The sequence below is a fragment of the Bufo bufo genome, chromosome 7 (genome assembly GCF_905171765.1).
Source record: "Bufo bufo chromosome 7, aBufBuf1.1, whole genome shotgun sequence".
Classification (NCBI taxonomy): Eukaryota; Metazoa; Chordata; class Amphibia; order Anura; family Bufonidae; genus Bufo; species Bufo bufo.
In genome coordinates, this window is record NC_053395.1 from 172837242 (window position 1) to 172854767 (window position 17526).

The 17526-nt window shown below is 42.3% G+C and overlaps 1 protein-coding gene across 1 annotated transcript in view; it reads right to left on the bottom strand.

Moving 5' to 3' along the window:
• Positions 1-3024: 3024 nt before the first annotated feature.
• COL6A2 (collagen type VI alpha 2 chain) overlaps positions 3025-17526 on the bottom strand; it is a 41672-nt gene continuing 27170 nt past the window's right edge. Inside the window, exons 23-28 of the mRNA XM_040439223.1 lie at positions 16256-16291; positions 16030-16075; positions 15038-15190; positions 12314-12766; positions 11106-11144; positions 3025-4575 (exon numbers count right to left, since the gene is read on the bottom strand). Of these exons, the coding sequence (XP_040295157.1) occupies positions 3977-4575; positions 11106-11144; positions 12314-12766; positions 15038-15190; positions 16030-16075; positions 16256-16291 (1326 nt within the window). The 3' untranslated portion in view covers positions 3025-3976. The remainder of the gene's footprint in view (positions 4576-11105; positions 11145-12313; positions 12767-15037; positions 15191-16029; positions 16076-16255; positions 16292-17526) is intronic.

Genomic DNA, 17526 nt, shown 5'->3' on the forward strand with positions numbered 1-17526 from the left:
TGCAGGAAAAGGACCTGTGGTGACGTCACTCCGGTCATCACATGTTCCGTCACATGATATTTTACCATGGTGATGGATCATGTGACGGACCATGTGATGACCGGAGTGACGTCACCACAGGTCCTGTTCCTGCACACAGCTAAAATGAAGACAGAAGAGATGCCGGGCTGCGCGAGCAAGTGGATTAAGGTGAGTTAAATTATCCATTGAGATGAATGGGTCCGCATCCAATTGGCCATGTGCATGAGCCCCAATTCCCAGTGTAGCCTGGCAATTAGCTGTATCAGCAACTTGAGCAACCTAAGGGTATATGCACATGGTGTGCATTACAATTACACGCACATTTTTTGTGTAGATTTTTGTGCAGAAAATCCGTAGTGTAATACAATAACAGCTAAGTAGATAAGATTTAAAAAATCCTGTGTACGCGGTGTGGAAATTTTCCTCATGGAAAGTGACCTGTGGAGAAGATTTTTAAATTCGCAGCATGTTAATTGTTTGTATGGATTTTTAGTTCAATGCAAAGAATAAGATCTGGGGCAAAACTGCGTCAAAATGTACAGGAAATACATGCAGATTTTTGTGTGGATTTGGTGCGGAAACGTAGCGAAAACCACACGAAACACTTAAACTAAACTTCCATAAATAAGGCCACACAGTCAGCTTCCTGATGCAGTTTTGGAAGCCAAAATCAGGTGTGAATTTGCAGTTACCTGGTGGTGTTGTGAGCAGGAATTAGGCCTCGTTCACATTTCCGTGTCAGTATTACGTATGTGAAAAAAGCATCCTTATTAAACCCGTGAAGATGTCCGTGAAGGATCAGTGGACGGTCCGCGTGTCTGTTTTTACCTTCCGTTTTTCTGTGAAAAACGGATGCACCACGGATGCCATCTGTGTTATGTTTGTGATTTTCATGGATCCATAGACTTCAATGGGTGTGTCTGATCCGCATCACGGACCAAAGTAGTGCATGTCTCCATGACTAGACACATTTAAATTAATGAGTACATGTGCTGTCGGTGGAAAATGCGGGCAGCTCACATCCATGAAAAACTGAAATGTGAACAAGGCCTTAAAAGGGCATCTGTCAGCAGATTTGCGTATGACACTGGCTGACCTGTTACATGTGCACTTGGCAGCTGAAGACATCTGTGTTGGTCCCATGTTCATATGTGCCCGCATTACTGAGAAAAAACATATTTTAATATATGCAAATGAGCCCCTAGGATCAACCGGGGCATTGTCATTGCACCTAGAGGCTCTTCTCTCTCTGCAACTGCCACACCTCCTGCACTTTGACAAGACCAGGCAGTGTAGACATCATCACACCTAAGTGGCCCTGTGAATCAATGTGCAGAGGGTGCAGCAGTTGCAGAGAGAGCAGAGCCTCTAGGTGTAACGGTAACGCCCTCGTTGCTCCTAGAGGTTCATTTGCATATACTAAAACATCATTTTTCTCAGTAATACGGGAACATATGAACATGGGACCAACACAGATGCCTTCAGCTGCCAAGTGCACATCCAACAGGCCACCCAGTTTCATAGGTACAAATCTGCCGACAGATGCCCTTTAACATCCACTTCACGTCACTTATAATAAATTTGGACATTCTGCTGTTGCTGGAATCCTTTCTTTCTATTCATTTTAACTGTCACCTCAATCTCATTTAATTTCTTTTTGTTTGAGAACTTTGTACATTTAATAGTTGCTGCACTTTTCCTTTACCTTTTATATAATCCCAATCTGTTATAGTTTCACTGCGGCTTCCCTGCTGAAATGAGGGTGAACAGCGACATGTCAGAAAGTTGGGACATCAAGATGCCTTGATGTCCGACGTCCAAGTGCAGCTCCGCTGAAGAATTCTATTGGGGCATTTGATGATGATTGACACTACAGTGATGTGAGCATCTGTGACGGTCACTTATGGGGCCATCTATGGTATATACACTGTTATGGAGACTTACATGGTTTATTCTCTAGAACTGTGGTGCTTCCAAATAAAAGGTGATTTTGGATAGCAGTATGGTGGTGACTATGCTGTGGAAGGAACTGTAAAAGTAGGACTAGCTGTTTAACCTGAAGTTATAGCTCTTGTGTGGAGGTTTCAATGAAATAAAAGTGAGTCATGTTCAATGGAAGATCTAGTCTTAAATACTGTACCAACAGGACCATGGAAAGGTACGAGGTATATATGAAATGTGAAAACCACAGGCTGTACACTGTATCTATTATGAGCAATTCGACAAATGAGTTTGATGTTGCCATTCTCTAGTATGTTATAATGATTGCCTACAAAAGTATAGTTTGATTTGCATTTGCCCCTTCAATGTTTAATAATGGTTGCCTACCAGCATTCATTCCAGGGCGTTGTACATATGAAAAAGGGTTATACATACATAATAGAAGTACAGTAAACAATGACTATATGAGTGACAGAAAGGTAAAGAGCGAAAGAGAACCCTGCCCTTAAGGACTTACAATCTACATGTGAAGGAGACAGTAGGTGAGGGAAGAAGCTGATCATATGGTAGTGTAATGGCAGCTTGGTTTGTTGTATGTTTTCCTGAAGTGGCACATTTCAGATATATTTTTGAAGGTTTCAAAGGTGAGGAAGAGTCTGATGTGTTGGGTTTGCAAGTTGCAGAGTATCGGGGATGCATGTGAAATCCTGTAGATGGTTGTGTGAGGAGCAAACAAGAGGAGAGCAAAGTAGGAGGTCTTGTGAGGATCAGAGCTTACATGTGGGGATGTACCAGGAGATTACTGTAGATCAGAGATTTATGGAGGGGACAGGTCAGATGGCCTTGCATGGCATTGTCAATATTTTAGCTGAATTCATTGGGCAATGGATAGGAGAAAGGTGGATTAACTAGGAAGCAGAGTTGATGAGGGTGAATTGGAGGTGTGCAAGAGTGTTAGATAGGAGGCCACAGAGAAAGTTGTTGCAGTAGTCTAGGTGGGAGATGATGAGGGCATGCATTCGCTTACTATTGTATTAATCCATGCATAAATGAAGACAAAACTTGACAGGAGAACATTTTATTGTCTTTACAGCAGGATATTCCAGGACAAACAACAGACTAATCCTAACCTACTGTATCATTTGACAACAAAATTGTTGCAAGGGCGAGATCTCCTTTTTCAGATGTAGAAAAATACACTTCCATTTAACCAACCCTTTGTTCTATTACATCCCCTGCCACAGGTTTAATATTCAGGACACCATGACGTGTGACCTGCAGTTAGCACCTCGTGAATGTGACACTGACCACGCTTGCGCATGACACAATGCAATGTACACACCCAAGATTGTGTTCCTGTTGTTGCACAGTTACAACACAAAAGATTCCAATTGTAGAAACAACATTACTTATACCAATTAGCCTGCATCTGACTGTAGATGTGTATGTGTACACTTCCCTTTGTCTTGTGTTCACAATAATCTGGTTCACTATTCACTTTGGAAGAAATAGACCCCCATTTTGTTGAAGTCTGTCTGTTGGTGTATGTATATGTATATGGTGTATGTGGTTCTAGTGTTTATGTGTGAAATTTGCAATGTTGGTCACGATTTATCGAGACATGAGAAAATAGTTTGCTATTACTATTTCCAACTTTTATGGCATTTTACTTTTTAGTGGCCAGCCACACGGTCAGGTTTTCCTGATACAGTTTTGGAATCCAAAACCAGGAGTGAATTCGAAAAGAGAAGAAGCTGTATCTGTACTTTATACTTTTTCTCCTTTTCTGATCCACCCTTGATTTTGTTTTTCAAAACTGCATCAGGAAACCTGACTGTGGCCGTACCCTAAGGAACCATAGTAATTGATGACATTTAGAAGAAATCTACAAGGGGCCATTTACACAGTATACATAGCTCGTAAGACAGTAATATTTTCTGTTACTGTCAAGAGCATTAGGTACTGTTAAAGGGGGTCCTTGTTTTCTCATTTCTTGATAAATCTAGGCTTACGTTTAACAAACCCAACGCACAAATCTGTCCATAAATGCATTTTCAGTGAGTCTGCCATAATCTTTCTCTTTAAATATGGCTGATCCCTCTCCTAAACTGAGCTTCTTCAGCACCTGTGTATCAAGGTCTGATCCAACAGACACCAAAGTAGACACAACGTTATTCTTTTTCATGGCTGTCACAGACTCCTCCAGACCCTCCTGACCAGTAACTCCATCAGTGATTAGGATAAATGAGGTTTCTGCAAACTTTCTTGCACCTCTGCTTCTGTCCCCAATGATATTATTGATGGCATACACAATGGCATTTCCAATATTGGAGGATGAGTCATAGTAAGTAAGACGTGATAGTCCTTGGTAAATCTCTGTTAGATTATGGGTAAGTGGGAATAACACAGATTGCTCATCCTTTCCACCATATTGCAATAGGGCCACACGAGCATTGTTAGGGTCATCATCGGTCCTTGACAGAGACAGGCGTCTAGATGCCTCCTCGATAAATGTTGCTGCTTGTCTGAAGTTTTGTCTCCCCATACGTTCAGAGCTATCCAGAAGGAAGACAACATCCACCGGGCGCTGAGTGCACTGAGCAACTGCAAGTTCTGTGGGAAAAAGGTGCATATATGCTATGTATACAGCTGATATACTCACTAAATATACTAATTAAACCTGCATGCATGTACTTAGATAACTTAAAGGGGTATTCCCATCTCGACATTCAAGGCATATTCATGGGATAATCCATAAATGTCTGATAGATGTGGGTACCACCTCTGGAACCTGCACCAAACTCACAAAAGAGGCCATGAATAGAGAGGTGGACCTGCGCGCACGTACTGCTCTCTCCATTCACTTCTGTGAGAGCTCTGAAAAAATTCAAGGAAGCCATGTTGGCTATTTTTGGGGCCTTGCTCTCAAAATGGGTGTGGGCTCCAAAAGGTGGTACCTGGATCTATCAGATATTCATGGTATATCTTGTGGCTATGCCACAAAATGTCCACATAGGAGAAGACCTTTATAGTGTAGGACCTTTATAGAGTAGTTTATTAGATAATTGCATTTACAATATTCCCCTAATAAATATATTTTAGTAAAATTCTTTGTGAATGGGAATGATTATGATAAAAGAAAAATGGCTATGGATAGAAAGCAATATTCATAGCTTTTGCAGAAATGTATTTTGGGTAGCCTAAAACAAACAAGAATGGCACAACAGATTCAAGTGTCCACTGCTTAAAGGGCATCTGTCAGCAGGTTTGTACCTATGACACTGGCTGACCTGTTCCATGTGCTCTTGGCAACTGAAGGCATCTGTGTTGGTCCCATGTTCATATGTGTCCACATTTCTGAGAATGTTTTTTTTTTTTAAGATATGCAAATAGCCTTTAGGAGCAACGGGGGCGTTGCCTTTACACCTAGAGGCTCTGCTCTCTCTACAACTGCCACACCCTCCACAGTTTGATTGACAGGGCCAGGCTTGATCACATTTTCACTGCCTGGCCCTTTCAATTAGCTTCTATGTGCAACGGCAACGGCCCTGTTGCTCCTAGAGGCTCGTTTGCATAAATTAAAACTTCATTTTTCTCAGCAATGCAGGAACATATGAACATGGGACCCACACAGATGCCTTCAGCTGCCAAGCGCACATGTAACAGGTCAGCCAGTTTTATAGGTACAAATCTGCTGACAGATGCCCTTTAAGGACTGCAGGAAATCCATAGAATGTATTCTATCCCCAGAAGTGCCTGCAGGAGTTTAACTATAGGGGGTGCAAATGTAGCACGCCTTGCTACACATTTTTTTATCCATACACACACATATATTAGGCATTTAATGTGAATATAATAACCTGATAACAAAGTCTACCAAAAGATTTCAACCAAGTCATAATAGCAGCTTTTCAGCATAGCATATGAAGTTTCTACAGTAATAGGCCAGTAGCCCTTGGTAACAATGAGTTTACTACGGCTGTGTAAATGCATAATGCTACAATGTAACAAGCGGCATTCACACCGCCATATTTTCATTTTGAATTACATCTCTACATTTCTAGCCAAGAACAAGTGCATGCTGAACAATGCTTTCCTGTAGGTGGATCTGCTCCAATTCTAGCAAAATCATCTGTGTACGGGTGTAACGCAGAATATAAATATGACTTTTTGAGTATATTGCAGTTAGCAAACTGCATGTCTTTCCACACATTCACCCAAGAGCACATACAAAAGAGCAGTGAGATGGAGGCAAAACGACAAAAGCGAAAAAAAAAAAAAAAACGTGAAAGGAGATAATGAAGGACAACTATCAAGAAGTATGTTTCTATTTATTTCATAAAATTCACTTAGCCAAAAAGACCTTTTTGTTTGGTTGTCATATTAAATTATTCATTTTAAGTTAGAGGAGTTGTGTTTGGACATCATGATAGGGGGGTCCCCACTTGGGAACCCATCAAAGAGCTAGGGAGAAAAGCTGCTCATGGAGGACAGCTCTGGTCCCTTTATGTATTACAAAGTTGACTAGTAATTCAAAGAGTCACCACGTAATGTAATGTAATACCACATTCTCCCTGCAGAGGCCACTGAAGGCAAAATGTGTTGCCAATCTGGAAGCAATCAAGTGATTGCATGGCCAGCTTCTATTTTAAGAGGGGTTGCCTACCTATACACAGATGTAAATTCTCTGTTAACAGGGTCATCTCCTATTTATTTTTATTTTTTTATGCACTTATATAGCACTACTATATTCCGCAGCGCTTTGCAGACATTAGCATTAAACTGTCCCCAATGGGGCTCACAATCTAAGTTCCCTGTCAGGATGTCTTTAGAGTGTGGGAGGAAACCGGAGAACCTGGAGGAAACCGGAGAACCTGGAGGAAACCCCACAAACACGGGAGAACATACAAACTCCATGCAGATGTTGTCCTTGGTCGGATTTGAACCCAGGACCCCAGCGCTGCAAGGCACTAGGGCGAACCACTGAGCCACCATGTTGTCTTGGACTTAATAAATATTACCCACCTAGAAAAACCTCTGCTGCTTCAGTGCTGCTACTCCACTGCTCCCACCAGTATCTAGTGCTGTCCTCCAGTGATGACTTTGCAGCTACCTGCACATGACGGCTGCAGCCTCTCAGCAGCCAGTGATTGGCTGGAATGGTGATGTACATGTAGTTGCAAAGTCATAATTGCAGGACAGCAACATAAACTGATGGGAGCACCACAGCTGTAGCACTGGAGCAGCAGGGGATATTCCAAGTAAGTCATATTAATGTTTTTTGAGTACATCCCTTGCTAATTATGCAATTTTAACACCGGCTAACACCTGGAAGCTGAGGTATATGGCGTTGTTTGCAAAGGTCTAGAACTTTAAATTGCTTTACCTGTCCCTTTTCTTGCCTATATTTTGCATGTTTTGACATGGAAACAAAATAACCAATATCCCTGCATGTCACAGACAGACATATGGACAAATGGTGAAGCTAGTGAGTTCAAAGTCCTTGCAAATATGCACTCAATGTCTCAGCTTTCTGAAGGGGTTGTGCAAGAATTAAGTGGGGGGGGGGGGTGGAGGTGGCCACTTGGCCATACCTGGAAGTAAGGGGGGCTTACCTACTTACCTTACCGGATCCCCCTGCATCATGTAATCATTTGTCATGATGTTAGGGGAGCCGGCTAGAGCAGGGGCTAGTGATTGGCTGCAGTTGATGTCAAACTGGTGAGGGAGCCCAGTGGAGCATCGCATGCCAGGAGGAGAAGGAGCAGGGAGCCAGCGCCAGGAAGCAGGTAAACTTCCCTTTACAAGTGGGTGGGTTTGCCAAAACCCTTCCTCTATTCTTTCACAGCCACTTGAAGCCCTACAAATATTAGTCAGAAGGGAAGGAGAGTGGCAGATTAAAGGGGTTGTCTGATTTTAATAAAACTCGGTCAGCCCTTGTAAATGGTCTAAAATACCAAAATAATCAATATTCACCCCTTTTCTCCCCTGCTTCTTCCTGTGCTGCGCTTCAGTCATCCCTGCTGCTGTTTGTTTTCCTGGCTACAGCGGTAATATTCTGTGTGCACAGGTCACCACTGCAGCCAATTACTGGCCTCAGCAGCAAACGAGACATCACTTGGTGATGCTGATTGGCTGCATGGTGACCTGTGTGCACGAAACGTCACCACTGCAGCCAGGAAGATGATGTCAGCAGCAGGGGAGGACTGGAGCCTACCGCTGGAAGAAGTAGAGGAGTAGGGGAAAGTACCTCTTTTTATATCTTATTACAAGGGCTGACCAAGTTTTTATTGAACTTGGACAAGCCTTTTAAGGAACCCTACATTAAAAACTTAAAGAGTAACTGCCGTTTTATTTTTATTTGTGCAATGTATAGGAGCAGTGATACTGACCATTTTTGTTATATACTTTAATTGCTGAAATCATACATTTCTATTAAAAAAAATAGCTCTAAAGTGGCCCATTTTGAGCCTTAGCAATGCTCCTTTGTCTTCGGTTTACATAACAGTGGAGACTTGCTAACACTGACTGTGTTATGTAAACAGAAGACAGAGGAGCGTTGCTTCGTTCACATCAGCGTTCAGCCTTTCGGTTCTCCTGCTCCGTTTAGGAGCAGGAGAATGGAAAGGACGGATTTGGCACATAACTGAGCCGAACGGAGCCTACGGACCCCATAGACTATAATGGGGTCCGTTAGGTTTCCGCTCAAAAGAAGATTCTGGAGCGGAGACAAAAGTAGTGCATGCAGGACTTTTGTCTCCGCTTCAAAAATCTTCCTCTGAGCAGAAACCTAACGAATCCCAATATAGTCTATGGGGTCCTTAGGTTCCATTCTGCTCAGTTATGTGCCGAATACGTCGAATCTGTCCTTTCCGTTCTCCTGCTCCTAAACAGGAGAAAGTCTGAACGGTGATGTGAACGAAGCCTAAGGCTCAAAATGGGCCATAAATAAAACGTCAGTTACACTTTAATTTTTTTAGGTTTGGAGTTAAGCATAAATGTACTGATTAAATAAATACAATTTGTACTAAACTTTTAGTTATAACTATGTTATATTTTATATAATATTTTATGTAAGTGTAATAAATTACATTATGGAAAATGTAATATATATTTAGAAATCATTTGATCATCCCAGAGTCCTGTCTGGGATATAGCTTTATGTAGTTGTGCTTTGAAAGTACATCTACTCACTTTTTAAAGGGGTTGTTCGAGATATTTTAGAAATAAAGACCATGAGCAGGAAACCATAGAAAATAATTAAACAAGCTATACTTGTCTTTTAAATGCCCCGCCAGCACAGTCCCTGCTATTTTCAGCATACTCTTCATGTGACCTCTGCAGCCAATTACTGGCCTCAGCAATCATGTGTGCATGAAAACCATGTGACCAATGAGGCCAGTCAGTCACATGGGCATGATGGCATCTGATCGTTGAGGCCAAAGTTTACCTGCTCATAGCCTCGGACAACCCCTTTAAGTTTACGTTTGGAGAACCCTCATTAACCTCATCATATACGCCTGTTAAACCTGTAACAGGTACACGCTGCCTCTTCTGCAATAGGAACACTGCATCAACAAATTCCAGTCAGTGCATTGGCATCGCCTACAATGTCTGCATGAACTTTTCTAAAAGAATCAACAAACAGCCCGGTCCAGTTCTGCCTCTCGTCTCCGTTGGAGAATTTGGCTCTTTCAGCCGTATAAACCATCATAGCAATGAGCTGGGAGTGCGTTGGGGGCTCGGAAGTCGCCTTCTGTGACTCAAGGAATTCAGCAACCTGAGGGAAGGTTTTAGGAAAGGCGATCTCCACACCCTCTTCGTTAAGGTCGTAATTAACGATAGTTTCGGGGTTATGTTCCCTGCCACCTGCAAGTGAGGGCCAGAAGGACAGGGTCAGGGTTCCCTTTCCCCTGAGACAATATACATTAAACTTCTTCCTGCTTTTGCCCTACCTTCTGTATCCTTGACCACTATGTATCCTTGACCACTATGATTTAGTTAGTTACTTATGCAAACTGCTCAAGTCATATAGATATTAGTAATAACAGAAAAGGCTCAAAATTACACACAGTGTACATTTGTGGAATTTAAACAATAGATTCAAATCTAAAGTGTAAAGAACTAGTAAATCCTGCCATTCTTTGGTGTCACTATTTTACTGGGAGAAAGGGATGAAATCCTTCTTTATGCTACTAATCTGATATCTTAAGGTTAGAGATGAATAAAGTTTTTAAAAAGAAATTCGATTTTTTACGAATTACTTTGTAACGAATCACATTCCATTGTATGGAGCGGGCACAATGACAAGGAACTACGATCGCACCATCCCCGTCATATAACCTCAAAGATACCGCGTTCAACTCTAACCATGTCATCTGAAAGTCACAATCAGCCTATCAGGGGGTTAATCAGGGGTTAAAACAAAAAAAAATATACACTCGCCTCATCCATTTGATCGCGGAGAGGCCATCGTGGCCATCCTGATTGAAGAAAATGTGCCGCACCTGGCCAGCGTGATGACGTGGTGACGTCACACATCAGCGCGCACGCCAATTGGGGCATTTTCTTCAATTTTCATAGTCATGAAAATAAAGAAAACTCTTTGAATGAAAAGGTGTGTCCAAACTTTTGGTCTGTACTGTATCTCGTAAACACAAAGTCACCGTGCAAGCGCAGCTGCCCTCCATTCATTTCTAAGGGCCGCCGAAAATAGACGAGCACTGGCTTGACCATAGAAATGAATAGGGGCAGTGGCCGCACGGGGTCCTCAAGCCACAGCTCTCCGCGCTCCGTTCTCGATGTAGGTGCGAGTCCCAGCGGTGGGACCCGCACCTATCAGACAATGGGGACATATTCTAGCCACATGCCCCCATTGTCTCAGATGGGAATACCCCTTCAAAGTATTTTTTGTTGTTTTTAATTGGCTCTTTTTAATTTAGGGAATGGTGGACATGTAGATATACAACAGCTAATAATACAATCAACATTCCTATCACACAATGCGGCAAAGCAAAGAAACATATAAAGCCAAAATGTGAAGTATGATCATAGGACATAAGATAAAGGCTTACACACATACACACAAGAACACTGCTTCCAGGATCAACCACTACTAAAGCTAAAATGACCAAATGTATTACCTGCTTGACAAGGCAGATCCGGACATACAATCTGAGGGTCTAGAAAGAAGACAAGATAAAAGAGTTAAAGTAGTAGTCCCACGAAAAATATGCTTCAGTTTTTCAAACCAGCACCTGGATCTGAATACTCTTGTAATTGAATGCAATTAAAAATGTAGAATAGCCATTGAGTTATTCAATAAAATGTATCTGTAGAGCGCTATCTGCTGTTTTTTTTCTTCTTTTCTTATTTCTATGTCCACCTTGCGGATGTGGAAGCACATGCTCAGTTCCATCCTTTGTCTCCTGAGCAGTGAGAAATACCCCCTGGGCTGCAGCAGAAAGTACACACCCCCTGGGCTGCAGCAGAAAGTACACACCCCCTGGGCTGCAGCAGAAAGTACACACCCCCTGGGCTGCAGCAGAAAGTACACACCCCCTGGGCTGCAGCAGAAAGTACACACCCCCTGGGCTGCCAGCTTGATATAAATCTAGCAGTCCAACTGGAACAGTGGACGGGGAGAACTCTGGATCTCTGGTTCTAGCTTTGTTACAAAGATACTATATGAGTGTTGTTAGATTTTCATTTTTTACATTAATCATGGGATAATACCTTGAACTTTTAAAATTCTGTAATACAATTACAATTATATTATTTATATGCACATTGACATTCTTATACAAAATGTAGTGAGCAGAAGGAATATTTTTAAGGCTCAGACATTATTGCATTCTTTAAAGGGGGTTTTCCCAGGATGACAACTTATCACCTATCCACAGATCACCGGGACCCACACCAATCCCGAGAACGGGAATCCAGCGCACCCATTTGAATAGGGCAGTGGTTGAGCATGTCCAATACCAGTCCATTCAAAGTCTAGGGGATTGCTGGAAATAGCTGAGCACTATGGTCGGCAATCTTCAACAGTCCCTTAAACTTTTAACGGAGTGGTAGTGCGCATTCTTAACCATTGCCCCATTCAAGCGGAGAACACAAGATCCCCCTTTTTTTATTTTTTCATATTTAATTGGAGACCCAACGATCAGACCCCCAGTGATCAGACAATTATCATCTGTCATGTGGATAAGTGATAAGTTGTCATTCTGGGACATTGACTATTTCTACTCATATACAGGTCTTTACTATCTTACATTTCATAGCAATACACTTTTTTTTTATACAAACATCAGTTATCTATTGATGTCAATTTCTCACACATGGTATGTACCTGGGCAGAGTAGTTGTTCCATGTTGTCGATAAACTCATCAGCTACGAGTTCAGAGAAATGCTTCATCTTCTGGACTTGCTGCTTATTGTCGCAGGCAATGGAAGTCAGGGTTTCAGAGTCATCTTCTTTGTTAAACATATCACCAATACCAATAGCATTTACTACGACATTGCGGTTACACAGCGATTGTAGACGATCATCGGGGTCTCTTGGATCATGACGGCCATCAGTAATGACCACAGCAAAGACTTTGGCTTTGTCTCGTCTTGTTTCCTTGATCAGCTGGTTGTATGCAAACTGTAAAGCTGATGGTGTCCACGTTCCTCCAGCAATCCACTCAAGACGCCTCACTGCCTCCTTGAAACTTGATAGAGAGTCAATGCGGGGGTCATTCAGTTGAATGGCCTCAAATGTGCCTTCATGACTGTACTGAACAACACCAACTCGAGTACCTGCAGGATAGACTCTTTCTTGGTTATAAAGTATTAAACTACTACTGATTTTAGATAAAGTGAAATGAATACAACAGTTTAAATTAATATAAAATGTAATATTCCTATGTGGAAAGGCCACATAATGTAGAGACTCAGCATTTCATGTGTCTCTTTTCAGAATGGATATTGGGGGTACTATCTCTACTTGGAGATAGCACCTTAATCGGTGTAAGGAGACTTATAGGCCATATATGCTCCTCTGGAATTCTGGAAAAAGGGATGCAAATGAGCTTGTAACAAGCTCGGCCTCTAATGCCACCAGATGTAAGGTAGCTATCCTTTAAGTCAATGTTTGACCTTTTAAATAGGCCTTGAGACATGACTTATAAATGTTAAATAAGCCAGTATGGCCTATAAGCCTCCTCATGCCGATTATGGCGCTCTCCCCAATTAGAGATAGTAACCCCCAAAATCTGACTTAGGCCTCTCACCCAGTTAAGCCAGTACTCTCTGCTCTGCACTGATGAGGGGAAATCACCCCGAAACAGCTGTCTGCAGATGAGGTACTGGCTTATTTAATATCCGAATCATGTCTCAAGGCCTATTTAAAAGGTTGAAGATTGACTTATAGGATAGCTGCCTTACATCTGGTGGCATCAGAGGCAGAGCTTGTTAAGAGCTCATTTGAGCACACGTCATGTGATACCATTGGCGCATTTTGTGTTAGCAGGAGTATTTTCTTACATGTGTTTTGCTTCTTTCTGGTATAGGGCAGAGCAGGAGGACTTTTTTATACTCAGTGACAGCAAACTGGCATTTTTAGTGGATGGTAGTGCGGTTGCCCCTTTTCATTGTGATTATGATTTTTCAGAAGCTGTCATGTGCCATTATATGACTGCATTTTCTCCCCTCTACATGCTGTACCTCTAGTTTTTTACTTGAGCCATTTGTGGGGACTAGCTGCTATCATGTCTCCCATATACTGCACAGAGAGAGAAAAGAGGAGATCCAGCTTCCCTATTTCGCTGTAGATGCAGCACCATGGAGGACATTATACCGCAGTACTGTACAGTGTTGCTGTGAATCCAACAATTTGGTTAGACAGAAAAATGACAAGAGCCAGTGGCAGTGTCTCTGTGTGTCGGTGCCTCTGTCTCCCTCCAGCTGCTCAATCCTCCTCTACCTTCTACATAAACTTCTATGGGCAACATGTAACCAGAGATACATTAGGCTGATTAATCTGTCTTGCCTTTCAAAATATATTTTAGCAGTGAGTTAAAGGTGAATGACTAGTTGAGGAGGGGTTGAAGAAGTGACTGATAAGGAAGAAAGAGATTTTTTACTAACAAGATATATTACCGTTTCTTGTATTCACTTTTACTATTGTGTTATGCAAAGTCTGTTGAAACTACAGTGCCTATTTAAACAGGTAGGTAAAAATCTTCAGAAATAGAGCAGAAGGTATTTTTTCCCAAATGGGTATTCCCTACCTCGGACATTGGGGGCATATCCCTAGGATATGTCCCTAATGTCTGTATGGTGTGGGTCCCACCTCTGGGATCCGCACCTCTATTCAGAACTGAGCACACAAAGTGGCAGAGGGTGCACCGCGCAGGCGCTGCCAACCTCTATTCATTTCTATGAGAGCCCCGAGAATAGCCGAGCACTGGCTTGGCTATTTCCATAAGCCCCATACAATTGAATGCAGCAGTGGCCACGCTTGCGCAGTGCACTTCCCATTCATTTCAGTGGAACTTCCGAAAATCGCAGAGCGAAGCACTCCCATAGAAATGAATGGAGGGCGGCCACGCATGCACGTTGCACTTTGCGGGCTTAGTTCTAAGTATAGATACGGGTCCCAGAGGTAGGACCTGCACCTATCAGATATTGGGGGCATATCCTAGTGCCATGCCCCCAATGTCCAAGGTGGGAATACCCCTTTAACTACCAAAGAGGGCAGTGCATATTTGTGTGGGTGGTGTTTGGGGTAATGACAACAGACTTTATGCATGCTTGCCAGGGTATTTTAAAGTAGACAGTAAAACAGGAAATGTAAATCTGAAGTATATGGCACTCATTTGAATGAAAACCAAGCAAATATAAACATTATCCCCTATTACACAGGAAATTGGCATCAATGACAACTACATAAGATGTTTGCTGTTAACATGTTTTTGCCAATCTGTCTCTCAATGCATTACTACACCTGCTGGATGACACTTGGCAATCAGACAAATCCTGTCTGGTTTGAATGCTATGTAGTTTAATCCATGAAGAAATACAACTTACCAATATCAGCCTTTGGATCTTTAGCGATAGATCCCAGTTTACTCACAACATTGATGACAAAGTTCTTCTCCAGAGTAAAGTTTGTGTATCCAATACTTTCGGAGCTGTCAATAATGAACACAATATCCAGAGCACCACAACGTTTCTCACAGTCTGCAGAAGAGCAAACAAGAGCATTAATGTAACATAATCAATAACATATAGAAATTATAAAAGTATAAGTACAAAGTCAAATGCAACACCTGCAAAAACTAGCGCTTATGATAGATGATAGAGGTGTGTGTATTCTGGTTCAGTACACGACAAAACTGATAGGTCATTATAAGCAATAAATAATTAAAGGGGTTGTCGAGGCCTTTTTTTTTTTATTCCACCCCACCCCCCAAGCAAGCCATACCTGTGGAAAAATCCATATTTACCTGCTCCACAGTTTCTTCACTGAACTCTCAGTCCCGATATATCAACTTTCACACAGCCGGGGTTATGTGCACAGCTACAGTCAATAACTGTCCCCCATCCGGCGTGTTACTACTTGGTCACATGCTGATTCAAGACACGTCACTGCTGAGATCAGTCATTGGGTTCAGCAGCACACATGACCCTGTCTGTGTGGAACTTGACAGACAGGGACCATAAGTCCAGTGAGAATAACCCAGGAGCCACAGAGCCTGAACATAGAGATGGGGAGCAGATAAGTATGGATTTTTTCCACATGTACCACTGGCTCCAGGGGAAATAAAGGCAATCCCTTTAAGTCAGCAAACCAGTTGGCCAGTAAACCATTTTGCATGCAAAATGGTTAAATATTTTGGCTTCAGAATATTGATGGCCTATCCTCAGGAATGGCCATCAATATCTGACTCTTAGCACCTCCGCCAATCAGCTGTTTCATGGAACCGCAGTGCTGGTATGACTATTGAAGCTTCCTCAATGTTCATCTGCATAGCATGCATAAAGATAAGAAGCTGTATTTTCTATATTTTTCAACTAACCACAGCATCCACATGTCTCTCGAACGTAGGTCATGACATCGCATTCCTAGGGAACGAAAAAAGAGATAGTTGCATCAAGTGTACCTGAGAAATTAGGCAATATATCCTCATATGTCTTTGTGCATGTTCCACTTTTCTAACAGTTTCAAGTTGTTGCATTATTACTTAATACATAATTAAAGAATAGATGCTTCCTTTCTCTTGAAGAACATCCTGCAATACTCACTGTCAAAGCAGGGTCTCCAGAAGGTCCTAAGTCACCCTAAGATGATAAAACAAAATGTAATTAGTCAAGAAATGTTCTGTCTATCAAAGATAAAGATATACTCTAGATGAACTAAGCTCTAAAAGAGGCTTAAAAGAGACTTATGAAACATACAAAAAAAAAAAAAAAACTGAGAACCCTGTTTCTAATGTCATACAGTGATAGGGCCAAAACTTGACAAACTTGACTTCTATAATGCAACCTCTGATACATTAGCAATCATACACATCAGGTCTATGCTTTGTACATAGATACCTGTCATGCCCTGCTATAACCCGCAAGTGTTCCTTGCGGGTTATAGCTTCTGTCTGGCTTTGTGGAAGCAAGAAAGGAAGGATTGGCTGTTCCTGCTCATAAAAGATAAGTTGGTTTCTGTTCTATTGTGGTTTGCTGTCTAGGCTGTTAGAGAGACGCCTGTCCCTCCAGGTTCTGAGGGAGCAGGCTGCCTCTATCCCCCTTTCACCATCTTAGGGATTTTAGGGTATTTTCAGCCCAGGCACGAGGACATGTTATTCCCACCTTAAGGGTCTGAAAGTGGGCATAGCAGTATAGGGAGAGCTGGTAGGGATTTGTCAGGAGGTGACCTTGATCCCCAGCTTCTCGCCTAGAAACTTGTTTGTATCTGATACCCTGTCCGCCGTGACATTATAACCCGCCAATACTTTGACTGCCATTGCTCAGCGGTTTTGAGATGGAGTCAATTGATGCGCTAGTTGATTGCATGCAGGTATTATCCCTAGAGGTTGCGGATCTGCATAATTAGGTCACACGGTGTCAGAATGCTCTGGCATCAGGTGCAAGTCCAATTTATGGGGAGCCTAAAGTCGCTCTCCCTGATAGATTTGCAGGGGGTGTGGATGACTTTATCCGCTTTAAAGAGTCATGCAAGTTGTATTTTCGGCTGCGTCCATCTTCATCTGGTTATGAAAGTCAGAGGGTTGGTATAATTATTTCTCTGCTTAAAGGGGACGTGCAATCCTGGGCCTTTTCTCTGCCGCCCGGTTCTCTGGCCCTCCGGTCGGTGAAATAATTTTTTTAAAACCTTCATTTATGATGACCCAGATCGGGTCTCGATGGCGGACTCTAAATTGCATAATTTAATGCAAGGTGAACATACTGCAGAGGCTTACTGCGTTGAGTTTAGGAGATGGGCTACCGAGTCAGAGTGGAATGACCCAGCGTTAAGTAGTCAGTTTTGTCAGGTTATCTGAGAGATTGAAAGATGCCCTTGC